This window comes from Columba livia, chromosome 15 (genome assembly GCF_036013475.1).
Source record: "Columba livia isolate bColLiv1 breed racing homer chromosome 15, bColLiv1.pat.W.v2, whole genome shotgun sequence".
Lineage (NCBI taxonomy): Eukaryota > Metazoa > Chordata > Aves > Columbiformes > Columbidae > Columba > Columba livia.
Genome location: NC_088616.1, coordinates 17153815 through 17173879, shown reverse-complemented (window position 1 = coordinate 17173879; position 20065 = coordinate 17153815). Strand labels below are relative to the sequence as shown.

Here is a 20065-nt window from a genome sequence, read left to right as displayed (position 1 = left end):
GCACCGGAACTCTCCGGGGCTGCAGCGGGACCCTCCGGGGCCGCATCCCGCCGGTACCGCCCGGCCGGTCCTCGCGCGGCGTCAGCGCGGGCTGCAGCCAACCAGCGCGCGCCGCCCCCCCGCCACGCGCCCGCGCTGCCTATAAATGCGCGTGCCGGCGCGAGCGCGGGAGCGCCGCGAGGAGCGTGACGGGACCGGGCGGGCGGCGCGGGACCGGGAGCGGCTCCTGTCAGCGCCCGCCGGCCCCGCTGTCGTCTGCCCAGCAGCCGGGATGCTGCCTGCGGTCGCCGGGCTCCTGCTCGCCGTAGCCGCGGGAGTGCGGGGGTCGGCGGCGGGGGAGCAGGAGAGCCCGCCTGGGAGCCGCTTCGTGTGCACGTCGCTGCCGCTGGACGCCGCCGGCTCGGGCTGCCCGGTGCCCATGCAGGGCGGCGCGCTGCCCCCCGAGGAGGAGCTGAAAGCCACGGTGCTGCAGCTGCGGGAGACCGTCCTGCAGCAGAAGGAGACCATCGGCAGCCAGCGGGAGGCCATCCGGGAGCTCACCGGCAAGCTGAGCCGCTGCGAAGGCGCCGACGGCAAGGCTCCCACCGGGACCTGGAAGAAGGAGCTGGGCAAGGGCAAGGACACCATGGGCGACCTGCCGCGGGACCCGGCGCAGGTCATCGACCAGCTGAGCCGCACCATGCAGACCCTGAAGGACCGGCTGGAGAGCCTGGAGGTAGGGCCGGGGCGCGGCGAGCCTGCCCCGCGGAGCTCGGCGTGCGGTGGGGTCGGCCGGCCGGGTCAGCTCGGCCGCTGCGCTCAGCCCTTGTGGAAGTACACACAGCTGGCCAAGCCCTGGGAGTGAGTTCCTTGGTTGGCTTGTCCGGTTTTCCCGATTGTCTGCTCGCTTCAATGGCAAAAAACCTGAAGGGCTCCTCTGTAAGTGTGTTCTCCCACTGCACGGAGGGAGATTATGGTTTTCCTCCTGGTCACCAGCTTAGTTTCTGTATTAATACATCTAAATCTCTCTTTCCGGGCATGTGTCATCATGAGGTTTGAGGTATAAAGCTGACGTCTCGGGCAGTAAGACCTTGCCATATGGAGCCGAGCAGAGCAATGGTAATGAGGAGATTGTGTGGTGCAGATTGTGAAGTTAAGATGATGTATTTAGAGCTGACATAGAATAAAAAGAACCTGGTTTTGTGTGCCTGTGAATAGAAAGCGGGTTGGGTCCAAGCCCACCAGTAAGTGATTTCCACGCGCCTTTGCACAGTGCCCACGGCTGAGTGGCACGTGTGGATGTATTCAGAGTATCGCCACAGGAGTCCTGCTGGGTGTTGTGCTCAGCTTTTCACGCTCCGAGCCGCCAGCGGGCCCTCCGCTGTCCTGCTGACCCTCCCCATGAGGGTGGCGAGTAGCTGCCGGAAGGCTTTTCTGTGAGGTCTGAATGCTCTGGGCTGCTTTTTAAGTGCCCTTTTGAGTGATCTGGTAGTCCAACATCCTTTTACTATGTTTTCTTCTTTTTGAGGCGTTTTTTTAAAATGTTGTAGAAGGGAAGCTACTACAATAATATGGCAACTGGAACCATTGGTTTCTTGGTATCCTTAAAGATACCAATGTTAGTTAAGAAAGCATGTGTGGTTTTTTGCAGTTTGAATAAAAATACTTTCACCTGGTAATAATTACCATTGATCTAAAGAGCATCTGACTTCCCTACTCTGCAAATCAAAACTGAGGAAACTTTGGTAAATTGGGTAAACTTGCTTTGAAAGTAGCTTAATTTTTTAATAAAAAAATAAGTTTTTCTGTTTACTTAAGTTAGCAATGCCACTTGCAGTAAGTAAAGAAAAATTAACTGGTGTGCCACATGTACCTGTGCCAATGAAAGTGCATCAGGCCTGGCTTCCTACATTGATTTTCCTGAGCTCGACTGTATGAAGATTACATGTGAAATGCTGGAAGCCTCTAACAAAAGTGCCCTTTTGTTTCAGGGCCTGTTTAGCCACAGTGCTGATAAAAGCACTGAACATGACGAGTGCTAAAAAGCAATGCCTCTTCTGTGCTTGCTGGAGAAATCGGTGATTGTGCTTTCATCCCTTTGAATCAGAAGCATATTCACATTTCACAGTTTCTCTTTTAGAAATTACATAGTTTTTTACTCTCGTTTCCCTAAAGCACCAACTCCGGGCCAACGTGTCGTATGCAGCACTGCCCAGTGACCTTCGAGAGATGCTTCAGCGGAGGCTCGGGGACCTGGAACGCCAACTCCTGAGCAAAGTGGCCGAGCTCGAGGATGAAAAGTCTTTGCTTCATAATGAGACGTCAGCCCATCGGCAAAAGACAGAGACAGCCCTGAATGCGTTGCTGGAAAGAGTGTCTGAACTGGAAAAAGGTAATCTGCACAGAGCCTGAGCGCTACTCCAGGCTGATTGATTTTGTTTACTCCTTCCTTATAGTGCAGCACTCTGGATGTGGGCCTTGAGGGAAAGACAGCTAAGGTGCTGGGTGAAACAGTAGGTGACAGTGCAAATACTTGAGACCCTTTTTCCTTTTGTCACAGGATTCCTGCTTGCCAGGCCTTCGCAATGGCTTTGGCTTCTGCTCCCTGTCTCTTAATTTGGCATATGTGGGTGGTTAGGATGGAGCTCAGTTTTTGTGGGATGGAAAGATATGTAAGGAGACAAGTCAAAGTGGGAGGAAGTATGACATTGGTGTCGGGTGGATACCTAGATGTACACACTCAGGTAGAGCTGCCTTTCTTTATTGGGAGTGAAAAATCAGATGGGCTAAACTTAATTAGCATAACTGCCTTTGATGTAGTGAATGGCATTTCATGCCAGAACCGTTTCCTCCTTTGGAAATCTTGCTGGTGATCTTTCCTTCTGTTGCTGGTTATGACTTCGGGTGACAGCAGATACTTGAATTGTGTCCTGTCCCCAGTGTGTTGCCTTCAGAGTTTACAGCAGAGTACACATGGTGCCACTGGGGGACACTCTGTTAATCCTAGTCATTTATTCAGATACTTAGATTAATTATTACTGAGCTTTCTGTGCTTGGGTAGGGTCTGTTTATTTGACTTATAAATGCTCATGGAAATGAGCTAAAGAACAGAACTGTCTTTCTGTATTGACTATAGACACCCACAGAGTGGACTGTGTGGGACTAGAGTACCAGTAAATATCACTTTAAATTATTTTCCAAGGTGAATAGGGTTTCTGCTTAAAAGCAACTTAATGGACATGCTTTAAAAACAGTGCAAACATGCATCTCATGAATTTTAAAATGTAGTCTAATGGATCCATTTGTGTAATATTATACCTATTCTTTTCATTTAGAAAGTGTGAAGGAGGGGAAAAAGGAAGAGATCTACGAGTTCTATCATTTGGTATTTCCTGAGAGCCAAGATAAAACCTAAATTGCACTTAAAATTCTGGAGGATTTGTGGCCTCTTGATGTCTTATGTGGCAAGTATTGCCAGTCCTGTCTCTGAAAGGTGTGACTCATACCAGCAAGTCATCAGAAAGAGAAAGGGAGTGGTGGGAGCTCAAGTATGTGTAATGTATTGAGGTTAAAAATAGTGTTTCCACCTCTGTTTTTTATGTGGGGAGAGAGGACTGTCTTACAAGTCTCCAAGGAGCTGAAGAGTTTGGGCCAGGAACCAAGACACAGGCTTTCTTTTAGTTGTGTAATTTGTTCTCTTTTACAGTGCTCCCTCTTACTAGCTGTTCTGTGCCTCTGTCAAATCAAAGTGGGGGTAATAAAGATCTGAGAACTTAATGATTTTGTAGATTAAATGCAAACAATATTTGAAGTGACCCAACCTCTTTTCAAAATAGTATTTCTATTGTGCTTTTATTTTAAATGGCATATTGTTTAGCATCTCTTCCTGACAACTAGCCAGTGTCATAAGCTCTTTGTTCTGAGACTAAATGGCCTTATAAGGTGACACTGAACTTTGTAATGTTTTAATCTGTAGTTGTGGCAGCTGTTTGTAGTCACCACTGGCGTAGAGTTTGCAGTCTGTACAACTGTTGCGATTCCTGAAGTCTTCTGGTGACTCCTTCACTGGTCGTCTCCATTGCCAGCAGTAGATGGTGCATTGGAAAGCAGGACTGGGTGGACAAATGATCCTGCAATTGGTAGTGCTTGGACTTGAGTGTGGTTCCTGCCTTTGCTGCAGACACAAGAGCTCACTTGCTATGTCTAAATCTGTTTTCTCCGTCTCTTAAAGGGAATAACCATATATCTTGCCCATCTTGTCCAAGAATAATTCAAATTCTTTAGGAAAAGTCTTGTCTTATCCCATGCATGTGCTCATTGCCCAGAGCAGGAGGATCTTTTTACCATTGGAGTTGTGGATGTTTTCAAGTCATGACAACAACCTGAAAAATATTAAAAAATGAATATTGTATGTTTTTCTCCAATTCACTATTGGTTCTGTAAGTTCTTTCACAAAATGACTAATGCTCCTGATGGAGCATGTTTCTTTTTCTTTCTTTTTTTAATATGAGACTGGTTGTACCGGCCTAGTGGAGGTGCTCAACATCAGCCCTAGGACCCTGGGATTTCTTTTTGCTTAGAGTTTGGAATATTTCAGGTGTTGGTCTGTAAGTTTCAAGACAGGTCCAAGCATCAGACAGGCTGCTTCTTTTTCCACCCCCTTGTTCTGTGAAAAGTGCAGTCAAAACACTTCAGTTGCTTCTAAGAATGGCAACTGAGAGAATGCCAACGGTTTGCAAATTACATATGACAATTGTGGCAACTTTTTGTGACAACAGCCCTTCATTTGGACTGGAGTGTGGAGTTTGGCAAGGGGATAGAATTTGTGGCAGGAATGCGAGTAAAGGAAACGAGTGGGACTCAGAAGAACAGGTTGCTGGAAGGTTGAGGGGAATGCTGTACAACAGAACTGTGGGGTTTTATTTTGTGGCACAATGTGGAATTTCTCTCATCTTAATATTTAATTATAGAATTTTACTATAAGCAACTACAGAAGTATACACAAACTAATACAGAGTGTTGCAACTTCGTGAAGTTTTGGTCTTAAGAGTTCTCAATTTCACAAACATGTCTGTGGACTATCTCACTAGTTTTTATCACATCTTTTAGAAAAATCTAAAGAATAATTCCTACTGTTAGGAAAAACACCTGATGTTTTTGTACTTTGAATTGCAGTTTTTGTCAGGTCACTTTGAACCTCGGCGTTATGTTTTTGTTCAGACCTCCTCCCGATGTGTCTACCAGACAGAAATGAGTTCCTCTGAGTTTAACTCTGCTTTCTGGAACGCGTCAGCTTTTTCTGTTTCAAAATGAGAGTATCAGCCGCTTCCTCAGGCTGCTGTCTGTAACCCGGGGATGCTGCTGCTCGCTCCCTGTGTGGCAGCAAGAGGAGAAGAAATAGGTTTCTGAAGCACTGTGATGCTTTAATAATGAGCATACCAGAGGATGCATGTCTGGTAACAGTAAATACCTTCTACAACATTTTGAGTTGTTTGGAATAGGCAGGCCTTCAGCCATGGACTCAGCAACGAGGAACAAAAATGTTTAACAGCCTCTCATGAGTTGTTTGCCATCTATTCTTCTGCTCTAAATGAGCAGGAAAAATAGGCTAAGTAATGAGCATGATGTGTATAAAATACAGTTGTATTTTTCTGTGCTGCACAATCCACTTTCGCTAATACTACAATGTATTTTTGTATATCTCTCTAACGTGATTAAAATTCCAAAAATTCTCAATATCAGTTATATTGTTTCTTAACCTGAATTGTGAATGCATGGTTTTGCTTAAAGCTAAAGGTTTTCCTTCCCTGATGTAATTCTAGGCAACAGTGCGTTTAAGTCACCTGACGAGTTCAAAGTCTCCCTTCCCCTTCGCACAAACTACTTGTACGGGAAGATCAAGAAGACGCTGCCGGAGCTCTACGCGTTCACCGTGTGCTTGTGGTTGAGGTCCAGCGCCTCTCCCGGCATCGGCACGCCCTTCTCCTACGCTGTTCCCGGGCAGGCTAACGAAATTGTCCTCATAGAATGGGGGAATAATCCAATTGAACTGCTAATTAATGATAAGGTGAGAATTGACTAACTTCTTTATTTATATGGTCAGAATAGGCCTAAACCTTTGGCCCCTCTCTAGTGACTCCTTCATTCCCTATGAGAGAAGCCAGTTCTGGGCCTTTGAGCTGGTGGTGTCTGCTTGTCTGTTGGTGTCTGTGTTTGCTCTAAGTTCATAAAAGTCCTCAAAACAAAGTCCATGGGTGCATATATTTGTGTTGAGAAAAAGCAGCATGACATCTAGATGTGCAGACGCTTAGGCATGTCCTTGGAATTCACAAGCGGATCTTGGCCTCTGTTTTTTCAGTTTATGAAACAGAAGCAATATTTGAAGGCACACTATTGCAAAGCCTCTAAGATCTAAGACAGTTGCAGTATTTCTGTCTTTCTAGTCCTAGAAGTTCAGATGTGTTAAAGTGAATTTTCCACAAGATGGAGAGCAAAAGGCATGTAATTGTGGCTGGTTTTATGTTCAGTGACTGTACCTCAGTTTAGGTACAGTTTTTTCAGACTTTATGTACAAAAAGCAACAATTAATGGCTTCCGACAAGCCTCGGGATGAAGCTTGAGGCAAACAAGACCCATTGAAAGCTGGCATTAAAACAGATTCGGTTAGGTTTCCTAGTAACTCTGCTCTCTGAGGGATCAGGCGTGTACAGATCTGCACCATGACTCGGGGGATTCAGTTGGGTGGCTCGTTAAGGACTTCTAACACCCCTGTTATCTTCCCAAATCAATAAAACCGAAAAGCTGATTATTTTTAATGGCTGATGAAAGAGAAGGAAACTTGAATCTGCTGATCCTTAGCAAGAACTTTTTCTCTTCAATATTATGTCAGTACTACTAATGTTCTTTGAGGCTTTTCTTTCTCCCACATCACAGCTGCTCCATAGACCACTGTGTGTCTTCATGTTGAGTAAGTTTTCAGATCAAATTCCTAAAGACCATAGTTTCTTCTTATTTGGAGCTCTACGTAACAGTTCCCACAAGCTTTACTGGAAGCAGGCAGATCCTTTTGTCAGAGCTGTTACTGCAAATGGTGCAGCAAACCCCAGGTTTTAAGAGGAACTTAATATGAGCACTGGGTGAAAAGTTATTAATAGGTCTAAGCACTGAAATTTAAACCAGAAATGCCACATATTAATGTGCAGGATCAGTGGATTGATAACAGCTTGGACTGTGGTACTTGTGTCACTTGATTCTAGATGGAACAAAGGCTCGCATATGGAATAAGAAGCACGGCTGTCCTGAATACAGGAGAGCTGAGACAAAGTAGAAAGATGTGGGGAACTTCTGCCTCTGAACTTTTGGCTCCTGAGGATAGAGTAGATTCTGTCTGTTGTTAAATGTTGTGCTTGACCTGGTAGACTTGGTTTGGAACATGCGTTATTCTTTGGTTTTGTAGGTTGCCCAGCTCCCTCTCTTCATTAGTGATGGAAAATGGCATCACATCTGTATAACCTGGACCACCAGAGATGGGATGTGGGAGGCTTTTCAGGATGGAGAGAAGCTGGGCACTGGGGAGAATCTTGCTCCTTGGCACCCAATTAAACCCGGCGGTGTCTTGATCCTGGGTCAGGAACAGGTGAGTGAACGACAGTGTGTCCCAGGGTTTAAAAATATACATCAAAACTTGCCAAACAGCAGCTGTAAGAAAAGAATTTCTATTTGTTAAACACTTAGTCCTGTTGTATACACAGTATCAGAAAGACTAAATCAAAGCAACAAATACTTAATGCAATCACACATTGGTATATTTTGTTTCATTTATTGAATATTCATGATGCAACTATTCCTATTTCCACTCTTAATGCTACGGTGTGCAGCTTTGTCAGTGAACTGAATAATGCCCTATATTAAAACCTTTGAACTAGATTGCTGGTGACTAGCGATGTGAGCACTGAAGTTACAGACAAGGACAGAAGTAGCCAGTGCTGACAGTGGACCGAACAGAATTGCTTTGATTTTTTTGTTTAAATTCAATCCAAGCTGACTGTCCCCTGTAGCAGCTTACTGGTTTGTCCCTTCCCTCTCTTTGTCCCAAGAACAGTAAGAATGTCAGTCCTTGGGCCCTGGAGCAGACCAAGGAAAGTGTGTGTATGGGGTGAGGGGACCAACAGCTGTGGGCACTAGAGGGCTTGTGGGCATGTCTGGTTCTTATGGAGAGCTCCCTCCTGACCCAATTCTGCAGCTCTCAGGTATGTCACACAGTTTTAGAATAGTGGAGCCTGTCCCTCGTTCAGAATTTGTCTATTTAAAGATGAGTCTGAAGTCAAAGGGGCAAACTCTAAATCAGACATTTTGTTTCTCATTAAATATGTAGGTAAATAACTCTCCTAATGCAGATGTTGATAATGTTTGAGTATTTGTATTGCCAACAGGAAGCATTTGTGAGCTTAAGTCCTCTTTGAATATTGGGAAAATAACAGGCAAACAACTAAGCCCCAAACAAACAAAAGCCCAAAAGATTTTTAATTGTCTTCTGCTAGTTAACATCTTACTGAGCTATTGCCTACAAATTGTGTGGCTCTTCATTTTTTTTCTCTACCTGTTCTTTGCATGATTATACATATGCTTAAATAATCTTGTATTGAGTAGCAGGACATAGCCTATCTCCAGGATTTCCAGGTTCACAATGGGGCAAGGCAATGAAAAAAGTTTTATCCTGAGCCTGATTTCAGTAGACACTTATCTGTGACGTTAATGACAGAATGGTGAATTCAGAATGCTGATACACTCTGCACAGCACATGCTTCAGCTCGTTAAGTGGCTAGCAGCTTTTCTGTAACTCTCTCATGCCATTTGCCTCTACTCGGTTTGGTTCTATCCTCTGCTATCAGTTTCATGTGAGTGTGATCACACAAAATGTGTGTTTTCTGTCCTGGAGTAGTGGATGGAGCAAACAAACCCTTTTAGGCTTATGCAGTAGCAGTTTGAGTTAGTCATTTGGTACAACTGGCAGCAGCCTGTGTATTTACACCCAAAGATCTCATAGGCCCTGCAGACAGCTGGTCAAGGGCTGCAGTTACGGTTTAATCTATAGCTATAAAACTTTCAGCATAATCTTGCGCATCTGTGCAGTTCTTGCTGAAGTTGTCCTGTGCCAGGCTTGCAAAGTGGCTCTTCAATTAGCCTCAATATTTGCAGCTGACTTCCTTCTCTGCTGTGTGGGGGAAGGGTTAGTTGTGTCTAACCTTTGTGTGATGGTATCAAGTCACCACTGTTTGCTTTGACTTGTTTTGACACATTTCAGACTGGAGCTTTTACTGCTCCATGGACATCCTGTCCAAAGTAGCCCTTCTGGGAACTTGCGGTTGTTTGGCTGTGACCTGGCTCTGCGCTTCCTTCTGGCAATGTGGCTGGGGGGTCTTCGAGTTGGAAGAAAATGCTGAACTAACCTTCTCGTCTAATCTAACTCTTGTGTGCCTAAAGGACACAGTAGGAGGAAGATTTGATGCAACTCAAGCCTTCGTTGGGGAGATGAGCCAGTTCAATATATGGGACAGGGTCTTAAAAGCTGAAGACATCATGAATATTGCTAACTGCTCTATCAACATGCCTGGCAACATCATACCCTGGGTTGATAACAACGTTGATGTGTTTGGAGGTGCTACTAAATGGCCTGTGGAGACATGTGAAGAGCGTCTGCTAGATTTATAGCTGCAGTCATTTCCAATTCAAGTGCCCCCTTTAGTAGGACAATCTTCTGTGCAATCTAAAGCACTTATTTTTCTCTCCTCCCTTCCCCATCATAACTCCTCAAAAGAATAAAAGATGGAGTAAGCTGCCTCAGTGCAAAGATCGCTGCCAGTCTGGGGCACTGAGCCTGACAATGGAAGCAGCACTTCTTGGCTGGAGCAGCCCGTTCTGTCTTGTGGCCTCATCCAGAAATAAGCTTTGGCCTGCAGCAGCCTTTGGTTGGGCCTGAGTTTAGGATGTCAGTTCTTTTGGGGAGGGAAACAGCCGTGCACATGTTAGCTGCAGTGCTCCTTGTGACAATGCGCAGTGCTGACACAGCGCTGAGATTAACAGGCTGAGTGAATCCTTCCTTCCAGTCTATTGTCCCCCCTTTGCGAAGCCATTCTTGTTTAGCCCTTTTTAAAAAATGACTTAATCCTTACACTACAGTGGTTCTGGTGCAACTATGGGTAGAGCAGAATGGCCACTGTCTGAGTGCAAGGATCTTGGTGTTTAATTTGCAGGTTAGCAATCCCTGTTTTATGATGCGGAGGCGATGTATTTGAGACATGTTGTTCAATTAGAAGAAGGGGCTGTGCAATCAGCGCGGCTCCGTTGGCACGCAGATGCCCCAGGTGAGGCTCTGTCCCAAGCCGGTCTTTTGCCAGCCAGCATCCCAGCAGAGGGGAGCGGATGGAGATTGCACTTGTATTTTCTGTAGGCTGAATGTACTGAATTCATAGTGACCTGGCTTGTAAACTTTTCTCTATTGTTTCTCTTGCTTTAGTCAATGTCTTTATTTTTTTAAATATACAAGCTGTGATTAAGTGAATTTCCAGTTTGTTTTGCTTTGAAACGCCTTTTTATGAGCAAGTGCCAAAGTTCAGTTTCTGCTTGTTGAGAATTGCTATATATTTTTCCACCATAAGTCTTCTGCACTGTTTTCTATGTTATTATGATGGTCCTGTGTAATATGAAAATGTGCTGGTTTTTGATCCCTGTTGACTGTCTTTTCTGTAAGCACCAGGCTGACTACTATATTTTTCTAATTTTCTCTCAATATTTTGCAACCAGTGTTGCTGTTTCCTTGGCGTTGCTGTGAATACTTGGTTTGTGACTTAAGTGTATACTTAGTATACACTTGTGACTAAGTGTATACTTAGTATAGCAAATGCACTGTACTGGCAAAGAGTTGATTCTTTTGTTATTTAAAAGAAAAAGGATTTAAAGGGGGGAGGGAGAATTTATAAAGCTAAATATCATATTTTATTTTTCATATGTTTGAATTGTAAGAAAAATATGGTGACAGTCCCATTTGTAGGATAAAGTTACATATTTCCATTAATATGTAGAATGCTGTCCTTACAAGAAAATTCTTATAATGAAGTTTTAATTAAAATGCACTGTAAAATGAGTCTTTTAATTCTTTTATAGTCACACAAGACACTGAATGTTCTCTTTCATAGCTACGATGAGTTCGGCTTCCATCTCTTTAGACTGATAGTCCTGTAAGAAGCTACCTCTATTCCCCAAATGTCTTACATTACAATCTTCAGCCAGAAGAGGCTTTGGGCTGTGGGGAGAGGGTCTCTGTGTTTGGGTGTGATGGGGGGTCTGGCGCTCCGGCTGTGCTCAGCTGTCTCCAACCACCGTGGAAAAAACACCAAAACAAACCCAAACCCGTCAATACCCAAAGAATCTGTCCTAAGACCAGGGAGACTGCAAAGTTGTCATCTCGCAGGGACCAGAAACCAGTGGAGGCACCAGCCCTCCACTCAACCCACCTTTCTTTCTCAGCTTTGTTCACAATAAGCTGAAGGAGCTGAGGTCTGGAGTTACTGTGCTGAGCTCTGCCCTTTCTGCAAATAGCTTTTGCAGATTTCAGTCTGGTTTTGAGGGGCACAATGATGACATGGTTTGGGCACCTCCCTGGGAGCTTGCGTGTGGCTGCTCTCTGTCGTTTGACACACTGGTTCCATGTTTGGATTCAGTTGTTGGCTGGGGGAAGCAGAGAATCTTTACGCTTCAATTTGCTGTCTTGATCTTTAGTTATTTAAACACACTCTGAACCTTAGGTCTGTCTTTAATGATAAAGAGCTGAGCAGGAAGCCTCCCTGCCTGGGGAGGGCTTGGGGGGCTGTGGTTGCTCCGTTTGTGCACAGTGGGAACAGCTGCTCTGGGGCTGCGGTTTGGCTGGTGCTTCTTCCCGGGTGCTGCTGGGCAGGAGCGGTGTAACACAACTTCTCTTCAGCCTGCAAATCAGCACTAGAAGTTGGCTTTTTTCTAAGGTACGTCAAGGTGCTCAGCTGAGAGGGCGTTTGGGGACGTTCATCCTGTGGCAGCCTGACCTGATGCTGGGCTGGCTCTTTCCTTCCCAAGACAGACAGCCTGGTCCTCTGTTTCAGGTTGGGTGGGTTCTGCTGGTTACACAACCGGGGTGGCAGGGGTTTGGTGAGGGGTTTGGGTTTTTTAGACACTGACTCTTCAGTAAAACTCAAAGCTAAGGAGTATATATTCCATTGAAAAGTTTGTTTTAATATTTTTTTAAACTATGCATATTTTTTCTTCTTTCTTTGGTGCAATAGTACCTTTTTCACTAAAAAGAAAAAATGCGTATTGATTTTTTGTACCTTTATCTTGCAATGAAAAGCTACGGCTGTTGTTCTGCTGCTCCACATTCTGGGAGTAACATATTCTATGTGCATGCATAAGCAGATGGCAAAACAGGAGTAAATATTACCATATTCCAGCATCCATACAGTTTACGGAGTGTGGAAGTGACAAGACAACCTTCAGCTCCCAAACTGCTCTGAATACACAGAAGTAATAACTTATGGCAAACTGACTGACAGCTACAGCACTTGGAACATGCGGTGATGCGGGTTTCCGGAAAACCCGTTTCTGTCTAAAAGCAGAGGGAGCCGGGCTCGGCAGGGCAGCGGCCATCCCAGCGGGGCGGCCCCTCGGGAGCCGGGCTCGGGCCACATCTGCAGGCCTGAACACTGCTCAGTCCGTTTGTCGCGCTGCTCTGTGTGTTCTGCATGTTTTTAATGGCTGTTGAGCAGCAAAGGATCTAGTATTTGGTATGTTTAAATCCAAATTACATTTCTTCAAAGACACTGAGGTTGTTCTGACTAACTGGCTGCCCATTGGAAAATGCAGGTCATACCACATGCTTGGTATTTGCTTGAAGGCTTCAGTCGCACACTTGCTGTCAAACTAGAGCCGAATGTTGCTGGGGGGAGAAGGATCCCTCTGGGACCCCTTGTGAACAGGGAACACCTCCCTCCTGCTGGTGAAGTCCTGTGGGGTGGTGCTTGCTCATTGAACTGTTGGTGTAGGTCTCAGAAAAGCCAAGGCAGACCACAGACGTTCCTGCTGGTAAAAGCTCTGCCATCATCTTTATACACACACCGATTCTGTTTTGTGCCAGGGAGCTGGTTTCCCTCAGGCCTTTCCTAAAGATGGAATGCCAACCAGTAGCAAAGCTGGTGCCTTGTATTAGGAGCTGGCACTTTCTCAATCAGGATAACTGTTGTAAAAAAGTGTTTATATATATTAAATTTATTTCTTGTTTGCTGACGGCACCTATTTGTGTGTATAAGGATTCTTCATCCAGCTGGTTTCAGTTACCCGCGTTGCGAGGGAAGCTCAGCCGCCTCTGTGTCGTCCCGGAGGGGATCGGCCTTTTCCTGGGGCGCAGGTACGGTGAAAGCGGCCCGGCTGAGGCTGCTGGCGCGGGTCACGTTCCCCTGTGGCCGCTGTAGGAATGTGAGGCCGGCACAGCACAGAGCTGCTGAAATAGAGACCTGCTGATGGTGAGAGCCGAGTGCCATCACAATCACTGCAGAAATGGAAGGTCTCTGTTGGGAGCCAGGGCTTCTGGGGGTTTGAATGCATTGCGGGCTTTTTTCCAGAGATCTTTCACCAAAACGTCTTCTCCCCCCTCCCCCAAAGAAAAAGCTGGATCTTGATAATGTTCGTGGTTTAAGCTGTGAGGCTTAAATAATACATGAGTTTTACAGAGCTAAAAATCTTCTGGAAATAATTGAATTAATTGCACCCCTGGCTATAGCCGTTTCTAAAAGGCTGCACTTAGAAAAGTGTAAATTTGCACAAGGAGTTCAGAGGTCCGTTTCTCTCTCCACAGGAGGGCTGGGCGATGTTTTGGTACAGCTTCAAATACAGAAATCTCCCTGGTGGCTTGATGCCACTGAGAAAAATGGGGTTCCGGCTGCGGTGGCCCCGGCGCACGTTTGTCCGCGTGGTTCAGCTGCCAGCAGTGCTGTTCTCAGGTGCCCCACATGTGAAGAGCGCCCAGCATCAGTCTCTGTTACGCACCTGTTCCCTCGCTGCTTGTGCTGGGTCACGGGAGCGCGGTCACCTTGTGAACGGCGGCTGGTGCTGGGTCACAGGAGCGCGGTCACCTTGCAAAGGTTGGTCTCAGGCATGCGTGGCACAGGCTGCGCTTTCCCTCTGTTCTACAAGGCGTTTGCAAGGGGTTTGCCCTGGTTTTTAGATCACTATCTGTTCCCACTGGCAGTTCTGGAGTGCTTATTAGGTATTCTGAAAGGGAACGGAATGACTATTTCTTAGGAGGGTTTAGGTGGTTTTTAAGGTACTAGACACTCTTTAAAACGCTTCAGCCATCTCATGAGTAACTTAAAGTCCTTATGCTACTGCAACAGAGTTGGTCACCAAGGCTTATCTCCAACAACAGGTTGCTCTCCTGACCTCACTGGACAAAAGGAAACCCATTTAAAGGGCAACCTCATGCATTAAAAAGAGTGTGCTAAAACCTTTGGGTAGCAACACTAGGTAAGCAGGTGATTTGTAACACTCCTCTATTGTTACGCGTGGTGTTCTGTGCCGCTCTGCAGCGGGAGGGCCGCCGTGCCTCCGTGCCGCGGCCCCAGACGCGGCTGGTTTCTGCCGCAGGAAGCCATTTGCTTCCTCCCGTGCAGAGGGCAGGGAGCCGGCGGCCGCGTCCCCGGGTGCGGAGCTGGGGAGGTGGTTCTGTGCTGCCTGCTCCTGCCTCTACAACTGCAAAAGCGGCTGGAGAAACGATCTACGCTGACTCTTAATTTCATGTGAGGTTCTCCTGCGGGAGATGGTTTGTGTCTGACAAAACAGGCCAGACCTTAATTTGCTTTCCAGGGATGGTGCAGCCCGCAGGAATGTGCCATGTTTCAGGCTAGGGCTTCTCTTTGTACCTTTTCTGCTTTCTTTATGGCAAATTAGAAATGGTTGATAAACACCTATAATAAAACACAGACATGCATTGACAAATCGCCCTTTTTTTCATTAAAGAAAGCTGTTACTTACTGTGCAGAGAGTACATATCCTCCTAAGAGATCAAATTATTTATGGCAGTGCATTAATTAGCTTTTTCAAGGCTTCTAAGGTCTTGGATATACTTCCAGCTCCAGGGATAATTGCAGTATGTAAATGCTTCTCTGCATCAAGTATAATTTAATGTAACTGGAAAACCCTGTCAATATGTGCTTTGGACTTCTGTCCTGTCTGGGGTTCTTGTCAAGTGAAAGATTAGTACCAACCAGGCTTTTGTAAGGGAGCGATCAGAACATGACAGTTGGGTACCCGCGGTGGCCACAGACACCTGCGCGATGCAGGGCGCTTCCAGAGCTGGTTGCATGGCCCGTTTCACGGGTGTGTGTCTGTGCTGTGGTCTGGTTCTGCGCTCGCAGTGCCGCTCCCGCAGCGGCGCTCGGTGTGCTCTCAGCAAACAGCGGCTCTGACGGTGCTCTCGCGCTCAGCGGCAGCGCGGGCGCTTTCTCTAGTGGCTGTTCTCTGTTCTACCAAGGCGCTTCGTGCGTTCCACCTCTTGAATCTGTGTGTGTCTGTTCACAAGTATTTGGCATTGTTCAAATATGCTGCTATGGTTACTCAGGCATCACTGACTGCACAGGTCAGCTTGGAAGAGCTTTGAACAAAGTATTTGGGACAGAATGCAGCTCTCGCTTGTTAATTTAAGACCTGGCGCATAAGTTTGAACAAGTTACATGGAGGATAATGTCTGTCGCTTTTCCCTATGCTTGGGATTTGGAAAAAGCGTAAGAAAAACATCACCTTGACGTGAGTTCACGCAATGACAGCGGCTCCTGCTGAAAATAAAAGTCAGCCTATTTGTTCTGGGAATTGCCTGCAGGCTGGAGAGCTTTGTGCGCGCAAGTGGAAGCAGGATGTACGAACCAGGGCATCCTGATGAGGAGTCCAGGCTTCCTGCGCCGGCTCAGAGCCATTTCAGAGAATAAAAGCAGGTGATCGATACATTGTTTTAATTAAAATATAAATTTCACTTCCTTTCTTTGTTTTTGTGGAAAACTGGATGGTACTTCTTGTCATTTGCTTAGTGAATCTTGGGACAAACCTTTGGTGGGTGGTTTGTGCTGAGGGTTTCTTTGTCTCCTCATTCTCTCTCCACCAGCCCTTGGGGACAAGTTCCCTGCAGCTGATGGTGGGCACTAAAAAATAACCTAACTTAATTGTAATAAATAATAGCAGACTCATACTAAAATTGCTTGGATTGGGTCCTGGTTTTATATTCAGTGCTTGAATTCAAAGGCTGGTGATTCATATACTTGTATTTCAGCTGAAGGATGCAAACTTCAATGGCATTCACTGCGCTAAGAGTGTCAGTTCTCTTGATGTAGTTGTTTTTCCCTGTTCACTGTACTTCTTGCACTTGGAGGAAGACAGGGAGGAGGGGGAAACAACACAAACCACCTGAGGGGAGGACTGGAAGCACATATGTGCGGTAAGGGGAAGTTGTCTCTGAATTCAGCAGTAGAAGTTGAAAATAATGTCTTGTTGTGATTGTTGTAGATACGGGAAGAACCGTCTTCCCCTTGGACTTTGCATAGGAGCCGTGTTTGTATTTCGGGAGGCTGGACTGCATCATCTGGCTTCAGACGCGCTCATTGTCACCCCGCTGTCCTGGGGGGGTGCAGCGGGTCCCTTTTTGTCACCGAAACACCCTCGTTTCTGTCCCGGGGTGCTCTGGAGCCGTCTGAACCGAGTGCCGAGCTGAAACAGGTGCTGTAGAAACCCGGGTCAGACGTGCAAGTGGTGCTGGTGTGCGTCGGGGCAATAAAAACTCCTCAGCTATTTTTGTGTTTAGTGGTATTGAGGAATGACTCCTCACTACTAAAACACAGCTGGGCCCGGCAGCAGGTGTGTGGTGCCATTCAGAAAGGCAGGGAACTGACTGCACGATGGGCTGGTCGGGAGTGTGCCGGAGCTTTGGAACCGTCCGTCAGCTTTAGGGGTCTCTGGATGCAGTGCCCTTGTCCGCTGGAGTCTGTGCGAGATGCGACATACGCATCCAGTCTTTTGTAGCTTCCAGTAAGGGCTCGTTGGTGTGGGGGAAGAGCTCCCAGAAAACTGTTCTGCAGCACTCCCTTCCCCTTCCCCCCTCAGCAGAAAAGGCTGTTAGAGACACTTGTACATAAATTGTGTGTCTTGAAGAGCTGACAGATGCTACTTGATTCTGAAACATGGTTATGGTGCTTCCTCAGCATCCCTCTGATACCTCTGCATCTTCTTGCATTAGCGGTGCTGTTACGATAGTGCATGGCACAAATCTAGTTATGTGAACTCTTTGTTATTTGACTGTATTCTCAGCAGCGTGTCAGACATTATTAAAACATTTCTGTATGCTTTTTGGCTTTGAAAAATACAAATTCAAACAAAAAGCCCATAAATCTTGGTTTAATCAAATGATATGTCTAAGAACAGTCTACATGGATATTGTATAACAAGGAGGGTGAATTCCAAATAGGACTTTGAAAATCTAACTGGAGTAGAAAATCAAGACTGGTGAGAGATTCTGAGAGAGCCTTGCTTTCTTCCTAGGAAAATCACTGTGATACGCTGTATTATCAAGGCCTAAGCGACAACTGCAGGCTGATTTAATTAAGAGCTATGCTAAGGTATATTGTGTTTGCTAATGCATGGTGTGTCTCAGATGTCAGCGCTCCTGGCTCACTGCAGCTGTGTTGGTCTCCCTGGCTGAAACCTGCCTGTTGACAGCGTTGTCACCTGAAAGCATTAGAACAGAATGAAATTACATTCTGGGCCTTGCCCAAGCGGGAATTGCTGTGATATTTTAAACCTCCAGAAGGATGCAAGTGTAACAGAACAATATGACCACAGTAAGATTTATTAGTGTTGCTTTCATTTGGCTTTGGGACACGTCTGTCTGTAAAGTTCCTGTTGATGTCCCATCTGGGTTTGCGTAGAAATTGATGGTAGGGTAAAGCTCTCTGATCATATCAGCTCGTATTTGCATCACTTTCTGTTCTGGATGTGCTGAGAAGGGCTGGAAGCACCACTTGTTAAGCTCTAATTAGTAGGCAGGCAGAGGAGAGCGCAAGGTCAATTTAGCACTCCTGTAATTGAAATGATTTTCTGAATTGGGAGGCTGGGGGAAGGAAATCAAAGTCCATGCCTCTGAGTTCAGCTGTGTTTCTGAAACAGTCCCTTAGGAGAGAAAAAATACTTGAATAGAGCCATTAAGTTCTACTCTGCTCTATGTTTTTCTGTCATAATTGTTGCGGAGCTCAGACTTCAATGTGCACAATTTGGTTTGATGTCTGTTTTCCTCTAAAACACATAGAGGATGGGAGAAAGGAAACTTCATTGTGACTGTTAATTACTTCCGTTAGAGCAAGTGGGTGAGGTTTCCACACCTCGGCGTGACAGTTCCCCAAAGCTTTTGTGCCCCCTGAAGACTTTGTTACCCCGACACTTCCTCCGGTTACAATATCATGGTAGTGGTCCCTGGTTTTGCTTTCTCCTCCCCTCCTTGGTTGTGCCAGTTGTGTTATCGTAGTCATTAACCGCAGGTGGTGGGAACTTGAAGGAGGAGAAAGCTACATACAGAATAACGGTGGGAAGGGGGAAGTCAGTAAGAGTCCACCCCGAAACAGGTTTTTGGTGCAGGCCACAAGAGTGAGCTCCCGAATATTTGGGCATCCTCCGGAGAGCTGCGCGCTGTGGGCCTGCTGGGCTCTGCTCAGTCGTCCTTCAGAGGGTGATGCCCTCTTACGGCTGACAGGACAGACTGCCTCGGAAAGCTGAACTCAGTTCTTACCTTCAATCGGGGCTCCACCCGCCATTCAGATAGCCTACTGCTCGTTCAGCTGTAAGCTGAATTAGTTTCCATTATTGCCCATCATGTTTGGATTTACACAAGCTGTTTATGTGTATCCCGGGTCCCTGATGCAAACAGACTGTTACTACAGGTCTGAATCAACATTGCGGTACAGTCACCGGCAGCCCTGGTCTCCTTGTGTGCACCAGCTTGTTCTCTGGATGAAGCCCTAACGAGTGAAGGCTCGTTCTGCAGTGACGATGACTGAATGCAACTGCGGCTGGTTGATTAAACTGACCAAAGAGAAACTCTCGTGTGTCGCTCAGCACGCGCTGCCACACGAAACAAGGGGATTAGATATGGTGAATTTCTAGTAATGAAAGCAGGCGATCAGGTTCATCATAAAATCAGCTTAAAAGAGCTTTATAGATCCCAGAGAACTAAAATAACTTGACCTACCTTGGTCTCGTAATCTTTAAATGCTGCTCAACATCTGCTCATCAGCACTTGGCAATAGTATTTATTATGAAATTTTTAATAGCAGATACTGTCTTGTGTTGAAATTAATAATGCAGACGGGTGCACTGAGGAGGAAAGAACGCCGTTACACCAGGGTCAGAAATGAAAGTGTTTGACTTCAGTTAAAAAAGGCTTAGAAGAAAACTGCAGCTACAAAAATCTCAGCGGGGTCACCAGCCTGGCCCGAGCGTGAAGCGCATGGGAGCAGGGGAACCAGTTCTTAAGGGACCGTTGTTAATAATGTAGTCATCGCAGAAACCTCCTCCACGGGTGGAAAGAGAGGTGGTCTGAAGACACCTTCAGCATCGGAGCTGTTGTTGGGAAATTCTCTCCCTGCGACTGGCACTTCTGAGTGTGTTCTTACCCTCGGTGGTACAGAGGCAGCGGTTATCGGGTGGAGGAAGGGGTCTGAAGGGCTGTGTTCCTCGCTGCACACGGCCTTGCTCCTGGAAACTGTAGCACAGGAATCTCAGAACTCCTTATTCGCAATAGTTACCAAAGAAAAGGAAATTACAATTCTCAGCTTGAAACATCTTCCAGGTAGCAAGGTCTGTAGACACACAGGTCCCCGTTGTTCCTCGACTGAGCCTGTAACGTGCTCTGTAACCAGATTCCCTGGAAAGCGGTCTGAAGCTGTCGGCAGGCACTGAATCCGCATTTCCCTTTGTGTTCCAGCCAGTTCTCTCAGGTTAAGACAGGAGGCCTTTTTTCCTAATCTGATTA

The 20065-nt window shown here is 46.3% G+C and overlaps 1 protein-coding gene across 3 annotated transcripts in view; it reads left to right on the top strand.

Annotated features, from left to right (window-relative positions):
- The first annotated feature begins 130 nt into the window (after positions 1-130).
- Positions 131-20065, top strand: part of NPTX2 (neuronal pentraxin 2) — a 92014-nt gene continuing 72079 nt past the window's right edge. For 2 of the 3 annotated variants that reach the window (XM_065031598.1, XM_065031600.1), the window contains exons 1-4: positions 131-715; positions 2155-2371; positions 5802-6046; positions 7436-7615. In XM_065031598.1, coding sequence (XP_064887670.1) covers positions 146-715; positions 2155-2371; positions 5802-6046; positions 7436-7615 — 1212 coding nt within the window. In that variant the 5' untranslated portion in view covers positions 131-145. Of the gene's footprint in view, positions 716-2154; positions 2372-5801; positions 6047-7435; positions 7616-9462; positions 11123-20065 lie in introns of those variants that run through there. The other variant, XM_065031599.1, reaches the window with a different exon arrangement.